Below are 20638 nucleotides of genomic sequence, written 5' to 3' on the forward strand. Positions count from 1 at the left end.
AATAATGAAGAAGAAAGGGAATGGATGTGTGGTGGACAGTAAAGACGCTAAATTGCATTTCCAAGCAGAGATTATCATTTTTCTTCTCTCTCAATAGTTCAGGAGAACCAACTCCAATACATTATATCAATTTTCCTGAAAACATTTACATTGTATTGTGTTTTCATTGATTTTCCTAACTCCCTGGCCTATATAAGCTTTTGCACTATCCTGCTGGCTGTACACTGAAGCACAATTGGAAAACTGGGAATAAGTGAGATAAGCGTAGATTTTGCTACAGTTTGCATTGTGCAAACTAGGTTAAGGGTTTGTTCTGCCCAGTTTGGGGAGAGGTCATGGTATTCTGCATATGGGGCATTTCTTACTGACAGGAGTTATTGGAATCATTTACAGATTTTTTTAAAAAAATCAAGGAGAAAGAATGACTTTTCTATTTATCTAATTTGTTTTTATTTATTGGCTTTCTTTTCTGTACAGTGCACTGGCTGAAGCTCTTACTGGCATGGGTCATTCATCTTACCAATCCTTGTTTGTTCAGTCATGGTTTCGGTGCATTTTACAGACGTTTATCAATCAGCCTCCCGAGACTTTGATCAGAACAGATGCTGAGCAAACTTCCAGTATGTGCATTGGTTTATATGTGATCAGCAGCAATAGAAACTCAGTCTTTTCAATTATGTACACAATGTTAGTTTACCACTACCATCACAGTTACTACTTTTTTGCCTTATTATCTTCCAGTTTGTGTTTGCCTGCTTGGGCAATTGATTAGTTGCTTATTTTTTAATTTAAATTTAAAGTAAATGTGTTCATTTGAAAACAAAAAGAATTCCCAAACATTGATGAATAATGTAATTAATTGGAAATCATACGTCAAATCTGATAAATTATTTCAAAATGTTTTAACTCGTGTGAGAGGACATTGTGCTGTATGACAATTGAAAGTCTGTATTTATAGTTATTAATGCTAGTGATTCTTTTTATTATATTTTCAAGCAAAGGGGAAGATACCTGGGAAATTGGAGTAAAGGACAAAAGATGAATTAGTGGTCATTTCATGTATTTTACATTTGATGTTTGATGATCTGACCGGAATTGAGTTAAACATATGAGCTTGGTTGATCTGAGCAGTGGATAAAATTTAGAAATATTTTATCTTAGGCTTAGGTTTGTCTTTTTTTAATGTTTACTGAAGTATACAGATGTTTGCAAGGGGAAATAACAAAGATGGAAAGAGAGGTTAAAAGCAAAGGATTGGGGGGAAGATACTTACTAAGAGTCATAGCATCTTACGACTTCCAAGAAATATGTATGCTTTCTTTTTTAAAAAACCTGCTTTTTTTCAGGTTTTTCGATTAGTCTAGAACAGGGTTGTCAAACTCGATTTCATTGAGAGCTGCATCAGGGCTCTGTTTGACTTTGGGGACGTGGCCATGGTAAGTGCGGCCAGTTCAACATTCCTCATGTCAGGGGCACTTGTGATGGCCTATGGGGGGAGAGAGATTCTCTATTGCTAGTAGTTTTTTTTGCTAGCACTCTGCCAAGCGAAAACGGAGCTCAGGGGAGCCTCTGCGCAGTTCCCCGGGCTCCATTTTCAGCTGTGATGGACTCCAGCAAAAAGGGCCACTGCACTTTTCACCGCTCCGTTTTCACTGGCAGAGGCACTGTGGGCCAGTCCTTTGCTGTTTCCAGGGCAACCCCAAGGGCCAGATTTAAGCACCCCATGGGCCAGATCCAGCCTTGAGTTTGACACTCCTGATCTAGAATAATAAGGTTTAGAGTCAAATTTACCCTCTTTCATTGGAGCTCACTAAGAGACTTGGCCAATTACATTCCCAACTCAACCTACCTTATACGTTTTTTTGCACTTGTTCAGAGAAATTGAGGAGGAAGCACTGGGTTTACGGCTTTGTGCTTCTTGAGGAAACACAGTGTATAAATTCAACTAACAAATACTACTGGTGTTAGAGTACAATTCATATCTTTTCCTTGTAGAAGTTGTAGTTCACTATACCTGAGGAACTGTCTAAGGATGTATACTTGATGAGAAAAGTCCAATGCTAAGTCACATCAAATTCTTCTATTGTGTTGATAAATAGATAAGGCTTATATGGAACAACTGACTGAACTTACAAGATTGATATTCAAACTGCCAGAAGTAATAACTATCTTCTCAAAGGCTCACTTTGAGGAGTCTGTCTACAAACAAGATCCTAAGGAGGCTGTTTTCCGGTTCATTGAGGTACGGTGTTTATTATAAATATCAGTTTTGGAGGAACAGAATTAGAAAATGCCCTATCCTATCTTAATAGGATAGATGTGTCCCAGTATCAAGAATTGCTCCCCAATTTTTTTCTCCTATGTTTTCTTAGGCTGTTGGAAAAAACTACAGTGAGCTTCAGCATCTGCCTGAAAAATCAGTCATGGTGACAAAGGCATTGGTATATCTTGGTGACATATTAAAATATGTAAAACCCTATTTAATAAAGAAAGGGCCTGCAGAAGGACTCCATCTCACCTACAAGATAATAGGTAATTCTCATACTTAAGGTAAAGGTTCCCCTCGCACATATATGCTAGTCGTTCCTGACTCTAGGGGGCGGTGCTTATCTCCGTTTCAAAGCCAAAGAGCCAGTGCTGTCCAAAGACCATCTCCATGGTCACGTGGTCGGCATGACTAAACACCAAAGGCTCACAGAATGCTGTTACCTTCCCACCGAAGGTGGTTCCTATTTTTCTACCTGCATTTTTACATGCTTACGAACTGCTAGGTTGGCAGAAGCTGGGATAAGTAATGGGAGCTCACTCCTTTACACAGTGCTAGGGATTCAAAATGCTAAACTGCCAACCTTCTGATAGACAAGCTCAGCATCTTAGCCACTGAGCCACCGCATCCCTAAATTCTCATGCTTAGTGCTCCCCTTATCAACAATATAAAGCAAAGCCATTAGTGTCAGTGCTTCCAGGCAGAAGAACTTCTAACCTACAAAAGCCAGGTTGCTCTTTGGTTCCCTTGCAAGTGTCTGTCAACAAAACTAGCCAGGAGACATAGTGCCTAGTGGGGTTATGTTCATTAAGAGTTTGCTGGGATGTGCATTTGTTAGGGTTGTCATAAACTCCTTCTGTAGCACGGTGAGACAAGTTGAGAATAAACCTTTGCAACAACTTAGATTTCCCCAGGAAGATCTGTCCCCAGTCCCCAGTTTGGCCCTTCAGATCCCCAGTGTTGCACCCATTGCTGCTGGGATTGAGTTCATCAATCTTATTGCTGGCTGTCCTCTTCTTTTCTTTCTTTACACTTTTCCTTAATTCTTACACAGATAGTCCTCGACTTACGAACACACTTAAGCCTCAAATTTTTGTTATTAAGTGATGCATTTGTTAAGTGAATTTGGCTTCCTCATGGACTTTGCTTGTCAGAAAGTTGCAAAAAGGAATCACGTGACTTGGGACAACAATCATAAATAGGAATCAGTTGCCAAGTGTCTGAATTTTGATCACATGATTATGGGAAAACTTTTAACTCTGAAAAACAATCACAAATCACATTTTTCAGTGCTGTAATTTTGAACAGTCACTAAATGAACTGTTGAGGACTACCTGTAATTACTGAAAGTAGTTCTGTTCTTTCCTGCAGACTGTTATCTTGAGGTACTTGCCTCCTGTCTGACTTCCTTCAACCCTCCCTCCCTCCCTCCCTCCCTCCCTCCCTTCCTTCCTTCCTTCCTTCCTTCCTTCCTTCCTTCCTTCCTTTCCTTGGAATGCTTCCCTCAGTTCTTCAGAGCTGCATACTATTACATATTTTATTAAAAGTTCTTCACCCAGGTCATCTTTGTGTCAATATTATACATTTTAAAAGTGGGGGAGAGAAAATATTATAGTACTTAGTTTCAATTTTTGATTTTCTAATAACGAACATTCTTTTTTAATGTCTGCTTTACTTTAACGTTCTTACTTAATAAATAGCATTAAATATATTAAATAAAAATATTGCAAGTTATACCTGTCAGTCTTTCAGTTATAGTTATTTGGAAGAGCAGCATAAGAAATTCCAGAATGCATCTCCATTAGAAGGAATTTCAGCATATTACGGCTGTGTTGACACCATCATTCTCAGAATAGCAAATCTATTGATCTTCTTGTGGTATTCAAAGTCAATCGATGGTTCTAGTTTTGATTCGTTTTTCCTGTGCAGACCTAAAAAAAATTGTGAAGAATGAAAGTGGGTCACACATTCTGTTCTAATGCAGGCTCCGTCATTCTGTGAGGTTTCTGTTGATGTATTTGAAGCAAGGCTATCCTTTTTCCCAGTGATATTTCCTATTTAGAGAAGTGAAGGGGGATTCAAAATACGTCGTTGAATGTTTTGTGCATTCATAACATTTGTTTTGCTTTATATTTATTTGTTCATTTATTAACCAAGTATGTTACTGCTTTCGATGAAAAACAAAAGGCAAAAGCAATTTGCATTAAAAATGATCCTACCAAACAGTAAATACAAAGTACAAAAGTAGCATACATTAGCATTATTTCTTTCAGTATACTATTCCCTGACGTATTTAGTTTCAGTCCAAAGTTCACAACTCTCATTTTTAGTTCACTGTATAAATGGACGTTCACCATCCCCAGGATTATTAAGCGGGATATATGGAAATGTGACTATTTGGTTGCTATAGTTACCGGTAGAGATGAAATCCGGCAGAAATATTTCTTCATGCTTCCTCTCTCTCTTTTTACAATTTCGACTTTTGGTTTTCTTGGTTTTATTTCGACAGGATGCCTTATGAAGTCCTGGGCAGCCATATTGGCTACTTCCAAAGCACAGCCCCTCTTGTTCCGCATTATAGATTGCTTGCTTTTGCCCCATGCTGTGCTTCAGCAGGATAAAGAACTTCCTGCAGTGATGTTGGCTGCCATTCGTGAGAATCTCCCGTTTTTCCTTCAGGTGCGCTGGTCTCTCTATACTATGTTCATATGAAAACACACACACGGTCACACACACACACACACACACACCACTTTGATGTAGTGGTTAAGGTGCTGGCCTAGAAATCAGGAGTCTGTGAGTTCTGGTCCTGCCTTAGCAAGTCACACTCTCTCTCAGCCCAAACTCACCTCACAGGGTTGTTGTGGAGAAAATAGGAAGAAGGAAGAGTATTGTGTCTTGTTTGCCGTCCTGAATTACTTATGAAAGTAGTAAAAGGTGGGTTTAAAAAAATCTACAGTATGCGTGTGTTTGCATAATAGAAGTAACAATGAGCACATGCATATGTCGGTAAACTCACGAGTATTGCAAGATTGGGGGTGATTACATGTTGCTCAGGGCTTGATTTTAATTATCTCAAAAAGTATTTGCTACTTGTTCAAATACCTGGCACATTTCTCTCCCTTATGTGTTTTTAAAAAATGAAAACTGAACTTGTGAAACAAATAATTGCTTATTTATCATTCACTAATTACAGATATTCCTCACATAATCAAAAATTTTTGGTGGCCATCGGAAGTTACAATGGTGCTGAACATATGTTATGTAACAGAGTCCCTGAAGTTAACAGCCATTACAGTACCCCCACTGTCGCATGCCCAAAATTTGGGAACTTGGCAGCCTGTGCCCACTTACAAATGCTTAAGGGCTTCAACTCTCCCCCCCCCCCCCGCCCTTTCTCTGCCCTTTGTCCATCCATCATAGTCCTTGGTGGCAGTGGTGGTGGTAGAGCTTTCTTCTGCTGATAACATGTTAGTTCTCACTTGATCATTTTGCTAGTGGGAATTCAATATAAGATACTTCATGAATTCTCTAATACTAACTCCATATGGTTATGGAATCATGATTTACTTCTGTTCTTGTTAATCTTAGAAAGCATTTTCAACAAAATCTGTTTAGACAGATAGAAGGAAAAAATGCACAGAACAAACAAAAAGTCATGAAGAGAAAATTCTTCATTCTAGCTAAAACAAGCATACATTTCATATAAAATCAGAAAAAGGATCAGAAATGAATACTCCAAAGCATTCATAGTTTTTTAAATAAGTTGTAAAATATTGGGGTCCTTCACACAAGGTTTCCTGACATTGCTTTTCATTTTTTAATTTGATGAGTTTAACCATTAATTCCAAGTACTAAAACTAAAACATTAAATTATTGGACAGAAGCAAGATAAGAAAAAAATGTTTTTAACCATAGATAACTAATCTTCAACAACTAGTATCCCAAAAGAGGACTTTATTTTGTTTTATTATTGTATGAATTATGTGAACAATGTTTATGTCAGTTATCCCTGCACAATTGAATTACATAATTGAATTTTTGGTCAAATATATAAAATGTAAGCTAGGCGTTTTATATTAATGACCAAATAACATGTTAAAATTTGTTTGGAACTTTTATATGATTGTATAATAAATTGTATAGCTTATTTGTATATCGTCCCTTGGCTAACTTAATTTTTACATTGTCAATCTTTTAACTAACGAAAATGTCGTCAACCAAATGTTACAGATGGGCACATGACAATGGTGCTGTACTTAGATTATGCCCTGGTCCAATGAATATCACCATGAACTAAAGAGGGACATCATAATCTTTATCACTCTTCTGTAGAGAGTAGCACCTAGAGTTAGACCTCAATAAAATTAAGTATTCCTAAAGAGTCTCGAAAGCCTTACATGGATCATTAATGGGTAGAAGTTCAAGCAGGTGATACCAAGGGGTGATTTTCTACTCATCTGATTATTAAAAAATAGACTTTTATATGGAACCAGAAGGCTCAAGGGTCATTTCAGAACCTCAGGGGATTTCAATTTATCCCAGCTGCTATTGGGTATTTTGTGGCTAACCCCCTGAACCAACTTCTCTATGAAGCAGAATTTGGTTTGGGGGAAAAAGGCAGTCTGCTTGAGATCATCCACACCAAGTTTCTGAAGTGTTTCAAGTGCTGGATTGCATTTCAAATGTGGCATGTTGTTTTACAAGTAAACATAGGGGCTAGATGAAGATATTTAACATTTTTATTAATACTGTTTGTTTTTTAATACATATATATTTAGAATAACAAAGTTGGGAGGGACCTTGGAGATATTCTAATCCCGTGATGGTGGACCTGTGGCATGCAGAACCCTCTCTGCAGGCACGCAAGCCATTGCCCAAACTCAGTTCCACCGCACATGCGTGCGCGCCTCCCACCGACCAGCGGATTTTTGGATCTCTGTTTTGCGTGTATGGAGGTGGCATGCGCATGTGTGTGGGAAGCATGCATGGGTGTGGTGCAGGGGGCAGTCCCAGGAGGCTTCAGGCCCGCTGAAAATGGGGCATGCAGAGGCTGAAAATAGGAAGTGCGGAGGCCAAAAAAGGAGCACATGGAGCAATACGTGGCAGCAGCATTGGGCGGTGGCAATCCCTGCAGCCTGGAACAGCTGATAGGCAGTATTCCGGGAGGAAGATCCAACTGTCAATCAGCTGCTCATGCTAAATCAGGCTGTGCTGAAGCTAAACAGGTTGTTTGCTAGTTGCTGCAAGGAGGCAAATTGCTGGGAGGTAGAGGCCAAAGGGTGGGGGCTAGCGGGTGAGTGGGGCTAGCGGGTGAGTGGGGCTTTGGTAACATTCGCTATATAAGATGCACAGGCATTTCCACCCACTTGGGGGGGGGATTGTCTTACACACCGAAAAATATGGTATATCAAAAACTAAATATAACATACTATTAAATATGAATACCAACATTCATTATTTTATTAATAGAATTACTAATATTTAGTAATATAATACTAACATTCTATGTACAATTTCAAAGTTGTTCAATAATTCTCATTAAGGGACCTAACAAGAAGATTGTGACTTTGGGCCAGTCACTCTCTCTCAACCAACACACCTCACAGAGTTGTTGTGGAGAAAATAGGAGGGGGAAGTTGTGTTGAATATGCTTTCCACCTTGAGTTACTTGTAAAAATAATAAAGGCATGATACAAATGAATAAAAATAAAATCTTTGCCCACCTATCTGTGATTGAGGATAATAAGGAACAGAGAAGAACTGTCAGAAAATACTTCATATTTCACACCCTCAGCCACAAGTGGAATCTTCTTCTTCACCTGGGTCACATGACCTAAGTTAATAGGTCATTGTTATATTTACAGCAACCCTCCTGCCTGTCTCTAGAAAAATACTCTTTGTCCTAGATATGGGGCAAAGCAAGTGGAAATGACCAAGCTCCGATAACAAATACAGAAATAGTACATATGTTCCTGTTTTTTTAAAAAAAAAATAATCTCATCCCTTTTTTATACATTTTAAGAAATAAAACACCCACTTGATATGTTTGAAATTTAAGATATATTGGAGTAGTGATGCCATCAGTAATTCTCAATAGGATGTTTCCAGCAGATTCTACTTTCAGAAGACTCATTTGATGTCCTGATGATAGCAATGTTTTGCATTCACAATTTAAATGTAGCAAATTATTATTTTCTCCCCTCCCCCTTTCTGTAGGGCTTGTCCTTTATATGTTGCCATTGCCAGTCACAAAGTCAGAGTGCCTATTTGAACCAATTGTTACGGGATGTGATTCGCCAGTATTTGGGGCGCTTTCTTCTTCTGTCATCTCGAGCCGGGCATCATCCCATCTTGCTGGCCTTGTGCGGGTCTACTTTCACTCCAGAAGCCATTCATCTACACAAGACCTCTGTTCAAGTCATCAGGTAGCATCTAGAAAATAAAATCAATGGTTGGCATTTGAATGTCTAACAGCTAAATTGGTGGAGAGAAAAAAAGCTTTGATGTCTTTACTTTGAAAGCGATACAAGCATGATATTGGGGGGGAAAAACCAGTCAGAACTTTTGAGCTGAAAAATATCTGGATGGATTTAATTCCATCAGAACATGCTGCATGTATGTAAAATTATTTGGCTGAAAATGCAGCTGAAGAATATACAAATGTGTATATGGACATTCTGAGCCATCTGGGTCATGGTTGTCCCAAAGGTGCTTTTTTCAAGAGGCAACTGGACTTTCTGGTTCTCTTTCTGGAAGACGTTTCGCTTCTCATCCAAGAAGCTTCTTCAGCTCTCAAAGAAAAACCAGAAAGTTCAGTTGCCTCTTGAAAAAAGCACCTTTGGGATACAAACATTTGGTTCTCATTACTAATCCTAAAGAATGATAGAATGATTCCTTTTTATTTTCTTCCAGTGAAAATTATCTACAGTTCAAAGGTAATGCCCCTCCTTCTCGCCTAGGATTGGTGTTAGCTTTCACTCTTGAAGCACTGCAAAGGACCAAAAGCATTGAAATATGTGATGTTGAGACGTTGCTGCCTTCTGTCTTAAAGTGCCTCACATTGGTTAATGAACCACAAGGTAAGCTTAGGAGGTTCCATTGTTGTCTAATAGGGGTGCATTAGAATATCAGAAAGTATAAGAAAAAGATCACAGACTTCATTGTACAATATATACGGATGGTGGTGAATATAAAGAAGATTTTCCAATCTGGCAATAAACTTGTGAGTGATTCACCTTTGTAAATGTGTTTTTATTTTCCATTTTCATTTCGTACAGTCACATATATACTGTGCATAACCGGGGCTATATAACATTAAACAACATTAGACATTCCTTTGTCTTAATATATTTTAGACTGTATTTGTTAAAAACCTATACCGTGTACGGGCTCTGGGAAGTCGGGGGGGGGAAGGGAGGTGGGGTGTTAGGGGGGAGGGGGGATATATAGTATGTGTTAGATTTTAAAGTAACGCGACTGCACTTGTATACTGTTGCTCTTTAATTTCACTGTAAAAATAGGTCAAGCTGAATATATTAATAGATAGTAGAAATACACCGAAGGGAGGAGTAGAGGGATAGAAGAAAGAGGGGTAGAGAGGGTGGGAGAGAGGATGGGAGGGAGGGTGAGAAGGAAGGGAGGGAGTGTACTGGGAGAGAGGAGTGGTAGAGGGGGAGGGGAAGTAGGGTAGAGGGGAATGTTGGAGGGAAGATGGAAAGTTGGAGGGGGGCGAAAGAAAGGGTGTATGGAGGGTCGAAGAGGTACATTGGGTTTCTATTTTGGGGGGTATTGTTGACAAGAGGAATGGCTGTGTTTATTGTTTAATGTTATATGGCCCCGGTTAAACTTGTGAGTGATTAAAGGGTCTTACAACTGTAGTAGCTAGTCAGTGTCTTGAACCAGCCACTGGCATCATTTGAGCCTTGATCTAATCAGACTTAAATTGATAAAAAAATTCTGGTGTTTATTTCTTAAACTCCAAATGCTTAATTTGCAACCCTAGCTATAGAATTAACTCGAGAAGAAACAGGTTCTCTACTGACATATAGTGAAAAGCTTTCTAGATGGGTAAGAGACATGGAAGGACAAATATAATATACCTATTGGGTTGCTTTGCGTGTTAGTGACAGCTAACCAGTGCTCAAGGAGGCACAAGCAGTCCTCGCTTAATGACCATTTGAAGTTGCAAACTGAACAGATGCTACTCATTACTGGTCCTTGAAAATTGGTCATTTGGCAGCGGGCCCGCATTTTCAGTTCCTCCTCCCCCACCCCCATCTGCTTTTGGCCATCTTGCACTCCGCTGCCACCTTCCCTTGCAGCTCACGCTTCCTCCTTCTGCACGAGCCTTGGATATATGCAGCAAGGGTGGCAGAACCTCATCTACCAAATGGGGCTCACTGTCCCAGCTGGGGAGGAAGGAGGAGAAGCTAGTACTTTCCACAGGCAGAAGAAATGTGAGGTCTTCTCCTATCAGTGGCAAGGTCTTTATCTAACAACTGGGACTATCGGAACTGCTGTCACCAAGCAGCAGTTTTGTCTTAACAACCGTTTTGCTTAGTGATAGAAATTCTGGTCCAAATTAGGATTGTTATGCAAAGTCTACTTGTACTACTACTTTTCCTCTTCAAACAAATTTCACAACTATGCAATGTGTCTTGAGCTCAGGTGATTAAATCAAACTGGATGTCATGCAGGACCTCCCCTCTACCAAACTTTCAGTTCACGCGGGTTGGCTGCTTTGCCTAGAACTGTTCCTAGGCAGAAAAGGAACAATTCTCATTGAATGAAGTGCTCTTTACAACAACGTTAATAGAATACAAAGTTAAGGTGAAATCCTGGTAGCATCACTTCAGCCACTGCTGAATCCAGGTTCTGGATGAAATTGCTAATCAAGATTCCCTCTAGAACAGGGCTGTCAAGCGCATGGCCTGCAGGCTGGATGCGTCATGCGCTGGCCACGCCCAGTTTAGCGAAGGGGGGGAATAACGATATGTCATGTGATGCCACTATGATGACGCGGGTTTGACACCCCTGCTCTAAAAAGAGAATTGTTTAGTCTCTTCTCTGGTTGCAATGATTTCATTGTCATTCTTCCAGAATATTCATATGATATTAATGGTAACAACCCTTGAGTTAGAGAGTACTTTTAAGATTCAAAATGTTTTAGTTGACCATTTCAACTATTTAGTTTTTTGGGGTAGAACAAAGGTGAGAGAGAAGGTTAATGTGGCGCAGTGGTTAAGCTGCAATATTGCAAGCAAACTCTGCCCACAGCCTCAAGTTTGATTCTGACAGGGCTCAAGGTTGACTCAGCCCATTTTTCTGATGTAAGTAAAATTGGGACCCAGATTGTTGGGGGAAATTTGTAAATAATGCTGACATTGTAAACCGCTCAGACAATGCTGTAAAGTACTATGGGTTGGTATATAAGCCTACCTGCTATTGCTATTGCACACACATGAGAAAGATGAAGCTACTAAAGCTGATACATTTCACATGGGCCACTTCAGGATTCTGTACAGCAAAAATTAAGAGAAATATATTTGAAGAGGTTGGACTTTCTCTATAATTCCATAGGCCTTAAAGATTACTATATTAACTCGGTCTCCAGCTATTTCGTGGTCATTAGGCACCTTCCCTTTAAACCTTTTACATTCATTAGGCCTTGAGTCACTCAGAATCATAATGCCAAAAACAATCACTCCTCCAGCCCCAATCATTTCATAAACTTCCTAGGGCTCTTTTCGATGTAGCTATTCAGAGGCTCAATGCAATTTGTCTCTTGCAGTTAAAAAACTCTCTATGGAGATACTGCAGTACTTGGTAGAAGGCTGCCAAGCAAGGCCAGGAGGCGAGCTTGCCACCCAGCTGATTTCTGTGTTGAGGTAAGTAGAACACTAGCCAACTGGCACCAAAATGATTGCAAGCATTTGACAGAAAGCATGTTCTTTTAAGCAACTAATTATCCCTAACATAATTTGATGTGGATTGTTTATATACTTTCATTCTTGGCAAGATGGTTTATTGTGTGGATTGGCCAACAAATCAGGAAGCACACGCACATCCCACCCCCTGTAGATGTTGACTACTAGGGGGGAGATTGTCACAGTTGCAGCCATGAAGACAAAAGGAGTTTTAATGTACGTTGAAGCTTCATCTTTAAACAGAATTATATACTGCCTTGTGAAATCCCACTGTGCATTCCTCCATCACTGCTCTCTCATTGACAAATATTCTTGATCACCTGCACATTTGTTGTAATAAATATTTAAAGACGTTTCAGGGTGGGAGATTCAAAAGGGGCAAATAAAACTTGTGCAGTGGTCCTTGGCTTACAACCATAATTGAGCCCATAACTTCCATTGCCAAACAAGGCAGTTGTTAAGTGAGTTTTGCCTCATTTTATGACCTTTCTCTGCCAAAGTTGTTGAGCAAATCGCTGCAGTTGTTAAATTAAGTGAATCATGTGGCCGTTCAGCAAATTTGCCTCCCCCTCCCACATTGACTTTGCTTTTTGGAAGCCAGCTGGAAATGGGGACCACATGACGCAGAGGTGGGCTGCACTTATGTTCACAAGCAGTTTGCTGGTTGTGAACATACACACGTACCAGCTTCGCTTGCATGTGCCCCTTTGAGAGTGAAACAGAGGTTCAAAGAAGCAGGTAATCAACTCAGGCAGTTCCGGTGAGTAAAGCAGGGGCGGCACGAAACTCAGCTGGGCAGCGAGGGCAGAGGAACGAGCCAGAAAATTAGTTATAAATGGATAGCTTAGCATAAGGGCGGGTGGGTGGGCCCAGCCAGGAATCAAAGCTAAGGATTCACCCGAACCTGCGCGACCATGCAGCAGCCCACCACTGATATGACCCTAGGGCAGTGCAACTATCATAAACACATGCCAGTTGTCAAGCACCCAAATTTTGATCACATGGCTATAGAGATGCTACAATGGCCGTGTAAAAATTAATGTCACTTTTTTCAGTGCCATTGTAACTTCAAACAGTCACTGAAAGATAGGTTGTAAATCAAGTAACTACATGAAATGAAGGATTATTTTGCTTCGCCGTTAATAGCTTGAGGTCTCTCTGACTTTTCCAAATCCCACAGGTAATGGGGGAGCATAAAATTCACGAGGACAAATTTTGTGTAGCATAGGAATAAATGTTATTGTTTCCTAATATTGAATGTTATCTTTTCCAAATATGGTCCTTTCCAAGTATTTTGAATTTACACTCTCATCATGCCTTAAATAACAGTGAAATAGCCACAAGCTCAGAAAGGGTTGTTTACTGTAAATGTTTCAGTATTGGCTGCCCATATTGCAAATGTTTCAAGCTCAAAACTTTAAAGGTTAGAAGACATTTGATATGGTTGGAACAGAATTGCAATGCTGTCAACAAAGTTGGATCGCCTGTTTCAAATGTAAAATTAAAATTGAAAACTAGTTTGACATAGTAGTTACAGTGTGGACTAGAAACATTTTGTGTTGTCTAACACTAGCAACTAGAAACAGGAGACTGTAAGTTCTAGTGATCTCATAGACATAGAAACCATCTGGTGACTTTGGACCATTTCCCCTCCCTCTACCGAACTCTCACACCTTTCCCCATGTGGAGAAAATAGGAGGAGAGAGTATAATGTTTGAAGTATTCAAAATAAATAAAAAACATGTTTTAATGTTTTAAAATGGGATGGTGTAAATATTTTAAACTAGCTGATAACCCGGCGTTGCCTGGGTATTTATTTAGCCTAGTCTTCAAAAATAAACCCAGACCAAACACAATTTTTAATGTTTGATTTTCCCCTTTGCCAGAGGTACCAGACAGAGCCTCCTTGTGGAGTACTGTGAAGCTATTACCATGGCGACTCTACTGCGCTGTACAGTAGAAGCCATCTTATGGCAGTACAGTAGAAGCCATTTCAAGGCACAACAGGCTGTATCTTAACAGAACACCCCCCCCCCCAAGGTTTCTTACCCCCACAGTATTTGTTTCCAGAGAGTAAGTCATCTGTGTACCAAGTTTGGTTGAAATTGCTCAAGGCATTCCAGAATGATGATGGAACACATACATATTCTAAACGTCTTGTACATCATTTCCATGGTATGGTTCATTTCTTTCTCATCCTAGATAGTCCTAGGGTGGCCATCTAAAGGATTCTTCCATCCATTTACCATCATCTTCAAGCAAAGGCATTTCCGCATCTCAGCCAGGTTGTCCTCAAGGGATGATTGAAAAAGTCAAGATGGATTGATTACACCATTTCGGCCACCATCTTGATTTTGTCGATCATTCCCTGTGGATACTCCTGATCTCAACCATTTTATTGCTTTTCCTTTATCTATCTACATCTATCTAAACCGTTCGTTCAAGAAATCTGTTACTGGATAAAATGATGCATACTGGGACAACAATTGAACTAAGATACTTCACATGGGCTAACTTACAGAATGTGTTCAAAATGGAATTGAAATTTGGCAATTTTTTATAAAACATTTTAGAATAGAATAACAGAGTTGGAAGCGACCTTGAAGGTCTTCTAGTCCAACCCCCTTGCTTAGGCAGGGAACCCTACACTTCAGACAAATGGACACCTTTTTAAAAATGTCCAGTGTTGGAGCATCCACAACTTCTAGAGGCTAGTTGTTCCATTGATTAATTGTTCTAACTGTCAGGAAATTTCTCCTTAATTCTAAGTTGCTTCTCTCCTTGATGAGTTTCCATCCATTGCTCCTTGTTCTTTAAGATATCGGAACACTGCTATCATGTCTCTCCCCTAGTCCTTCTTTTCATTAAACTAGACATACCCAATTCCTGTAACGATACGTTTTAGCCTCCAGTCCCCTAATCACCTTTGTTGCTCTTCTCTGCACTCTTTCTAGAGTCTCCACATCTTTTTTATAGCATAAACATTTCCCTGAAGCAATTTATGGAATAATGCAAAATGTCATAAAACGTAAAACATTTCCTGTGCTGATGTTTGTGCTGTACAGTTCGAACCTGGGCTTTTTTTCCAAAGCATATACATCTCTAAATATCTCACTGAATTTTAAAAAACTTTTCAGGTATAATACAAGCTTTGTATTATACCTGAAAAGGGTATATAATACAATGCCATTGTTGAAGGCATTGAGAAATCTGGGAAGGAAATATCTCTGAAACGATGACCCAAGGGGTCACGGGTTGTCTAGTTGTGAGGGGAAAAAATTGTCTCAGACTCCTATAGATTCACCTTCTTGCCACTGCAAGACCAATTTTACCGCGATACTAAATTTAACAATGTCATGGGCTTGCCACATTTATGTCATAGTAAATTAATTCCCTACATTTGGAGACCACACTTCATTACCCCATGACCAGATTACTGGAATGCTGCATCTTTAACAGTTTTGCTGAACTGCCTGTATGTGTGTGTGCCTCCTGACTTTTGCCAGACTTTTTATTTAGCTTTAAATATTTAACCTAACGATGTGAACTAGTGTCCATGTACAAATTCCTTGTGCCTATTTCAGAATCCATTGCATGTTAAACATTTTTCCCAGACAGCTTCTAAAACCCTGAGTACTCTTGAGAAGTCATATTTAGATTTCTAAGAAGTATTGTTCTGTCAGAAACACTTACCTTCAATTATAACTGTTAAAGGAGAAATTGATAGCAAGTGCAAATTGCGGGTAAAATCACACTTCCGTTCTGAATAAAAGGGCCGATGTGATCGTTTTTAACTTGGATTACTGATGCTCATACTGCTGAATAGAAGATGCATTTCTTCTGTACTTTTTCCTCATTGTACAATAGCTTTTTTTTTTTCCTTTGTGGTTTTTGGCTGTACAATTCCCACCACCACCACCACCTCACACACACACACACACACACACACATCACAGATCTGTTCCAGGAAATTCCCAAAATATCCACAGTTGCAGATTGAAAACATAAATGCTTCAGATGGTTCCAAGATGGTTGGAATAATTGACACTCTGATACACTTTCAGTGAATCAGAGACATGGTAACAGGGATCGGAAACAAAAGGCAGGTTTAGCTTCTCTGTAGGGATTACCCTATCAAAGATCTCTAACTAACTTCAGCAATGAATTCAGATTAGCCTAAACTAGAAAAGTTTGTATTGTCTAAGTGCTGGAAAAATTGAGTTCTAATCCTGCCTTAGGTTTGCAACCATTTATTTAAAGATAGTTCAGAGTTACAACATACTGGAAAAATAGCCTATATAATAGCCATATTATATGACCGATGACCTGTTCTTGAAGTTACGATCATTGCACCGCTCCTGCAGTCACACAGTTGCAACATGGGCACTTATTCATTCATTCATTCATCCATTCATTCAGGAGATTTATATGGCTGCCCACTCACTCTCAGTGACTCTGGGTGGCTTACAAATAATAATTAAAAAAAACAATATATGAATGAACAACAGTAACCCCTCACTCCCCTGGCAACAACACACAATCAAACGAGCCACTTGATGGGCTCCATCCCACTGTGGCAATTGGCTCACATTTATGATGTTGTGTGCTGCGGTCATGTGATCACAATTTGTGATCTTCCTAGCTATCTTCCAACAAGCAATGTCAATGAGAAAAATTGGGTTTGCATGATAAGCATGTGATTCACTTAATGATCAAATGGTTGCAAAATTGGATCTGATCACTTGATGACTCACTTAAATACTTAGGGGCTGAAATCCCAGTAGCAATTGTGGTTGTAAGTCAAGGACTATCCATAGAAACCAAAAGAGTGTTCTTGGACTAGTCACTTTGTGTCAGCCCTAGGTAAAAGGCAGCCACATTTCCCCCAAAAAAACCCTGCATTGATTTGTACACCTAGTTGCTGGGATCATAGGCCAAAAAATAGTGCATACAGTCAAGTGAACAGATAAATATGCTATTGCTTCTTTTTATGATTCATGCAGAATTCACTTAAAGACTTATAATTTAGATTTGTTAAATAATTAAAGGCAAGCTGATAAAATGGCCATTAAAATAAGAATAGAATGTTTTGGCTTGGGAATTACATTTTAAACTTGACACAGAGCTTTAATAACAATTGGTTCTGAAAGAAGTGCTTAGCGTTCTTTTTGGAAAAGACATTCCTAAGGATTAAGATGGGCATGTTTACACAATTCTGAACAGGATTTAATCCTTCGTTGGGATGGCTCTTGAGGATACAAGCTGGATTTTTGATAATAGCCTCAGAATTGGATGACAAAGGGACTTTACCACCCTTGTTCTAATCTGTGATTAGGGTAAATTATGATTTTGTGTATTGTTTTCAGTTACATACACACACATAAAATAATTGTAATATATATATATATGTATGTATGTATGTATATGTATATGTGTGTATATATACTGTATGCGTGTGTGTGTGTGTGCGCACACCCATGTGTGCACATTCTCAGCTGTGTGCATTTGTTACTTTCCTTCTGCTTCCAGATAGCATCCAAGTAGATACTCCATGGATTGTTTTTCAAATAAAAGCAAGCATTTCTTGGCTGAGCCAGTTCTTTGAAAACCAAAAAGGTATCTTTGCAATAAATTCTCTTCTCTCCGCCTACAGGCAGTTTATTCAAGATTACACTACTGTGTATGATAATCAGGTTTATAGCATCTTGGAGACAGTGGCGATTCTGGACCAGTCTCTGGTTATCTGTCTGATTCCGGCTATGACAGAAGCTCTGAGGAATTCAGAGTACAAACAAGGCCTTGGAAGAAACACCTTGCAAAGGTAGGTGTGGGGATTACCGTTGCTTTAGAGCAGGGATGTCAAACCCAATTTCATTGAGGGCTGTGTCAGAGTTGTGTTTTACTTTGGGGGGGGGCAAGGCGGGTGTGGCCAACTCGACATCACTCATGTCGGGGGCTCTTATGCTGGTCCAAGAGCTCTGCCAGCAAAAACAGGCTCCCAGGCTTCGTTTTCGGCTGCAACAGCCTCCTGCAACCCTCTGTTGCACGTGGCTTTCCCAAGCTCCCGAGACCTATGGAAAAGGCAGAGGCCCCACAGACCGGTCCTTCACTGTTTCCAGTTCCCTCTTGAGATCTAAGCATCCCACAGGCTGGATCCAGCCCCCTTGAGCTGGGCCTTGAGTTTGACGGCCCTGCTTGTTCTTTCCAAAAGCTTTTTTGAAGGGTAATACATATTTCTTTCAGGCAGAAGATATTCATAGTTTTTTCTACGTAATTCTTTCATATACAGAGATTACAATTTGGATTCCCTCCCCCGCCCCCCCGCCACCCAATTTGATTTCCTGTTTTCAGTTTCCACACAAATGCAGCAGTAAATGGGTGAATCATCACGTCGCCTTTTGTTGTGTGAACTCCATAATAAGGGTTCTCTAATCAATATGCATTGCAGGTTTGAAATTCTTGCTATAAGAAATATGCTACCCTTAAACCAGGTACCCTCATACTGAGCTACTATGGGATAGAGATATGAAAAAATAAGCTTTGTGAGCTGAAAGAAAATTGTGTGCTTTTAGTAAGGCCCTGTGATTTTAATCACAAATCAGTTGTCATTTTATTGAATATGAAATGACCCGTGGTCTAAACCGGTCCAGTTTTAATCTTTTTGAAATGATGCTGATGCTATCTTATGGAATGGAAGGGGGAAACAAAGCCCATTTAGACTTCTGTTAACTTCCTTTACTTGTTTCCTAACTGCAGAGAAATTGATAACATAATATAAATATACAATTTCTGTTGCTAGTTAGCTCTTTCTGTTGCTCAGGTATGCTTTTCTTTCTGGTTGTATAATAATAACCTACAAACTTTGAATAATTCTGCCCAGATGAAAAGACAGGTTCTTATTTGTATCCCTGCTTAGTTGGGCCCTCTTCTTTTTAATGACCACCTTCTATGTGGTAGGAAATGCATATTTGGTCCACGATGCCTCAACTAGATGCCCACATTATGTAACTAAAATTGGATTGAGAGTATAGTATATGTTGCTCAAAACAAGTGGTGCTCCTCCTCAAACAACCCAAAAGGACTTGGCTGAAATTGTGAATGTATATTCTGGAAGTTCTGCATTCTTATTTGGTCATCTCTTCCAGGTTTTTCCAGGGGTGCTTTATGAACCACAGACCTGGCATTTAGCAACAACAGCCTGAGACCAGGGCCCTGACAATTCTCGCCATCTGGCCCTGGAGTGGAACTAACAGGGCCGGAAGGGGGGATCGCTGTGACATAGCAGACCCTCCTTCCCCGGTAATGGCTAGCCCTGAAGTTCCCGTCGTATCTGCCCCTCCCCATAGTGATCGTAATGCTCCGACCCACCCCTGCAACCGTAGACCCCATTTCACCTTTCACGGCCTCCGCTCCTTCCGGCAGGCGATTTAAATCAGTCATTCTAGGATGGGAGATAGGCCTGGGCCCCCCTACCATTTCTGCAATCGCACTCAGTGCGGGGGGTACCAGGTTGTAATCCCAATCCTAACATACGTACACAACCACTCACTCAATTGTGAATGTATATTCTGGAAGTTCTGCATTCTTATTTGGTCATCTCTTCCAGGTTTTTCCAATGTCTGTGTCTCAGCTTAGATTAATCCCTCCAGTCTTCATATCTACCCATAGAGTGCTCTTTAAAGTAGGGATATCAAACTCAATTTCATTGAGGACCGCCTCAAAGTTGTGTTTGACCTCAAAGGGACAGGGGTGGGCATGGCCAGCTTGATGTCACTCATGTCGGGGGCACCTGTGGTGGCCAAGTACAAAGGCAGGACTTTCCTGAGACCCTCACTCTCGTTGCAATCTCCTTCCTTCCTTCTCTGCTTTTTCCTTCCTTTTCATTCTCCTTTCTTCTTCCTTCCCCTCTTCCCTTATTTTTCTTTCCATGCTCTCTTCCCATCTTTCCTTCTTTTTTCTTTTTCTTTCCTCTTTTCCTTTCTCCTTTCCTGTCTCTTCTTGCATGCTCAAATGCAAAAGGGGAAACATTTCTCCTTTTCTTCATAGTTTGTTTTGTTTTTAGTTTGTGCCCCGTTTTCAACCATGACAGCCTCCTGCAGTCCTTTGCCAGCAAAACCAGAGCTCTGTGTGTGTGTGTGTGTGTGTGTGTGCGCGCGCGCGCAGCCCATTTTCGCAGGCAAAGGCGCCGTGGGCTAGTCCTTTGCTGTTTCCAGGCTGGCCCTGTGGACCTGATCTAAGCACCCTCGGGCCTTGAGTTTGACACTCCTGCTTTAAAGAGAAAAGTGGGGAAAGAATATTTTAAATAAATGAATTGGACATAAATATTTTATAAGTTGGATGGTGATATAAGAACAAAGAATATCTTTTGGGTTGGAAACGATTCTTCCCGATGATGATTAAGGAATGTAAATCTAGAAAGAAAGATCTGTACTCTGAAATTTGT

General features: G+C 40.1%; 1 protein-coding gene across 1 annotated transcript in view; it reads left to right on the top strand.

The window, feature by feature from the left end:
• MMS22L (MMS22 like, DNA repair protein) overlaps window positions 1-20638 on the top strand; it is an 87343-nt gene that overhangs the window by 66166 nt on the left and 539 nt on the right. The window contains exons 17-24 of the mRNA XM_087719151.1: window positions 478-620; window positions 2100-2242; window positions 2373-2532; window positions 4776-4945; window positions 8486-8694; window positions 9182-9348; window positions 12060-12156; window positions 17849-18016. Coding sequence (XP_087575277.1) covers window positions 478-620; window positions 2100-2242; window positions 2373-2532; window positions 4776-4945; window positions 8486-8694; window positions 9182-9348; window positions 12060-12156; window positions 17849-18016 — 1257 coding nt within the window. The remainder of the gene's footprint in view (window positions 1-477; window positions 621-2099; window positions 2243-2372; window positions 2533-4775; window positions 4946-8485; window positions 8695-9181; window positions 9349-12059; window positions 12157-17848; window positions 18017-20638) is intronic.

Source organism: Thamnophis sirtalis, unplaced genomic scaffold (assembly GCF_051295495.1).
Source record: "Thamnophis sirtalis isolate CommonGarterSnake01/CBP01778 unplaced genomic scaffold, rThaSir2_p1.2 scaffold_6, whole genome shotgun sequence".
Classification (NCBI taxonomy): domain Eukaryota; kingdom Metazoa; phylum Chordata; class Lepidosauria; order Squamata; family Natricidae; genus Thamnophis; species Thamnophis sirtalis.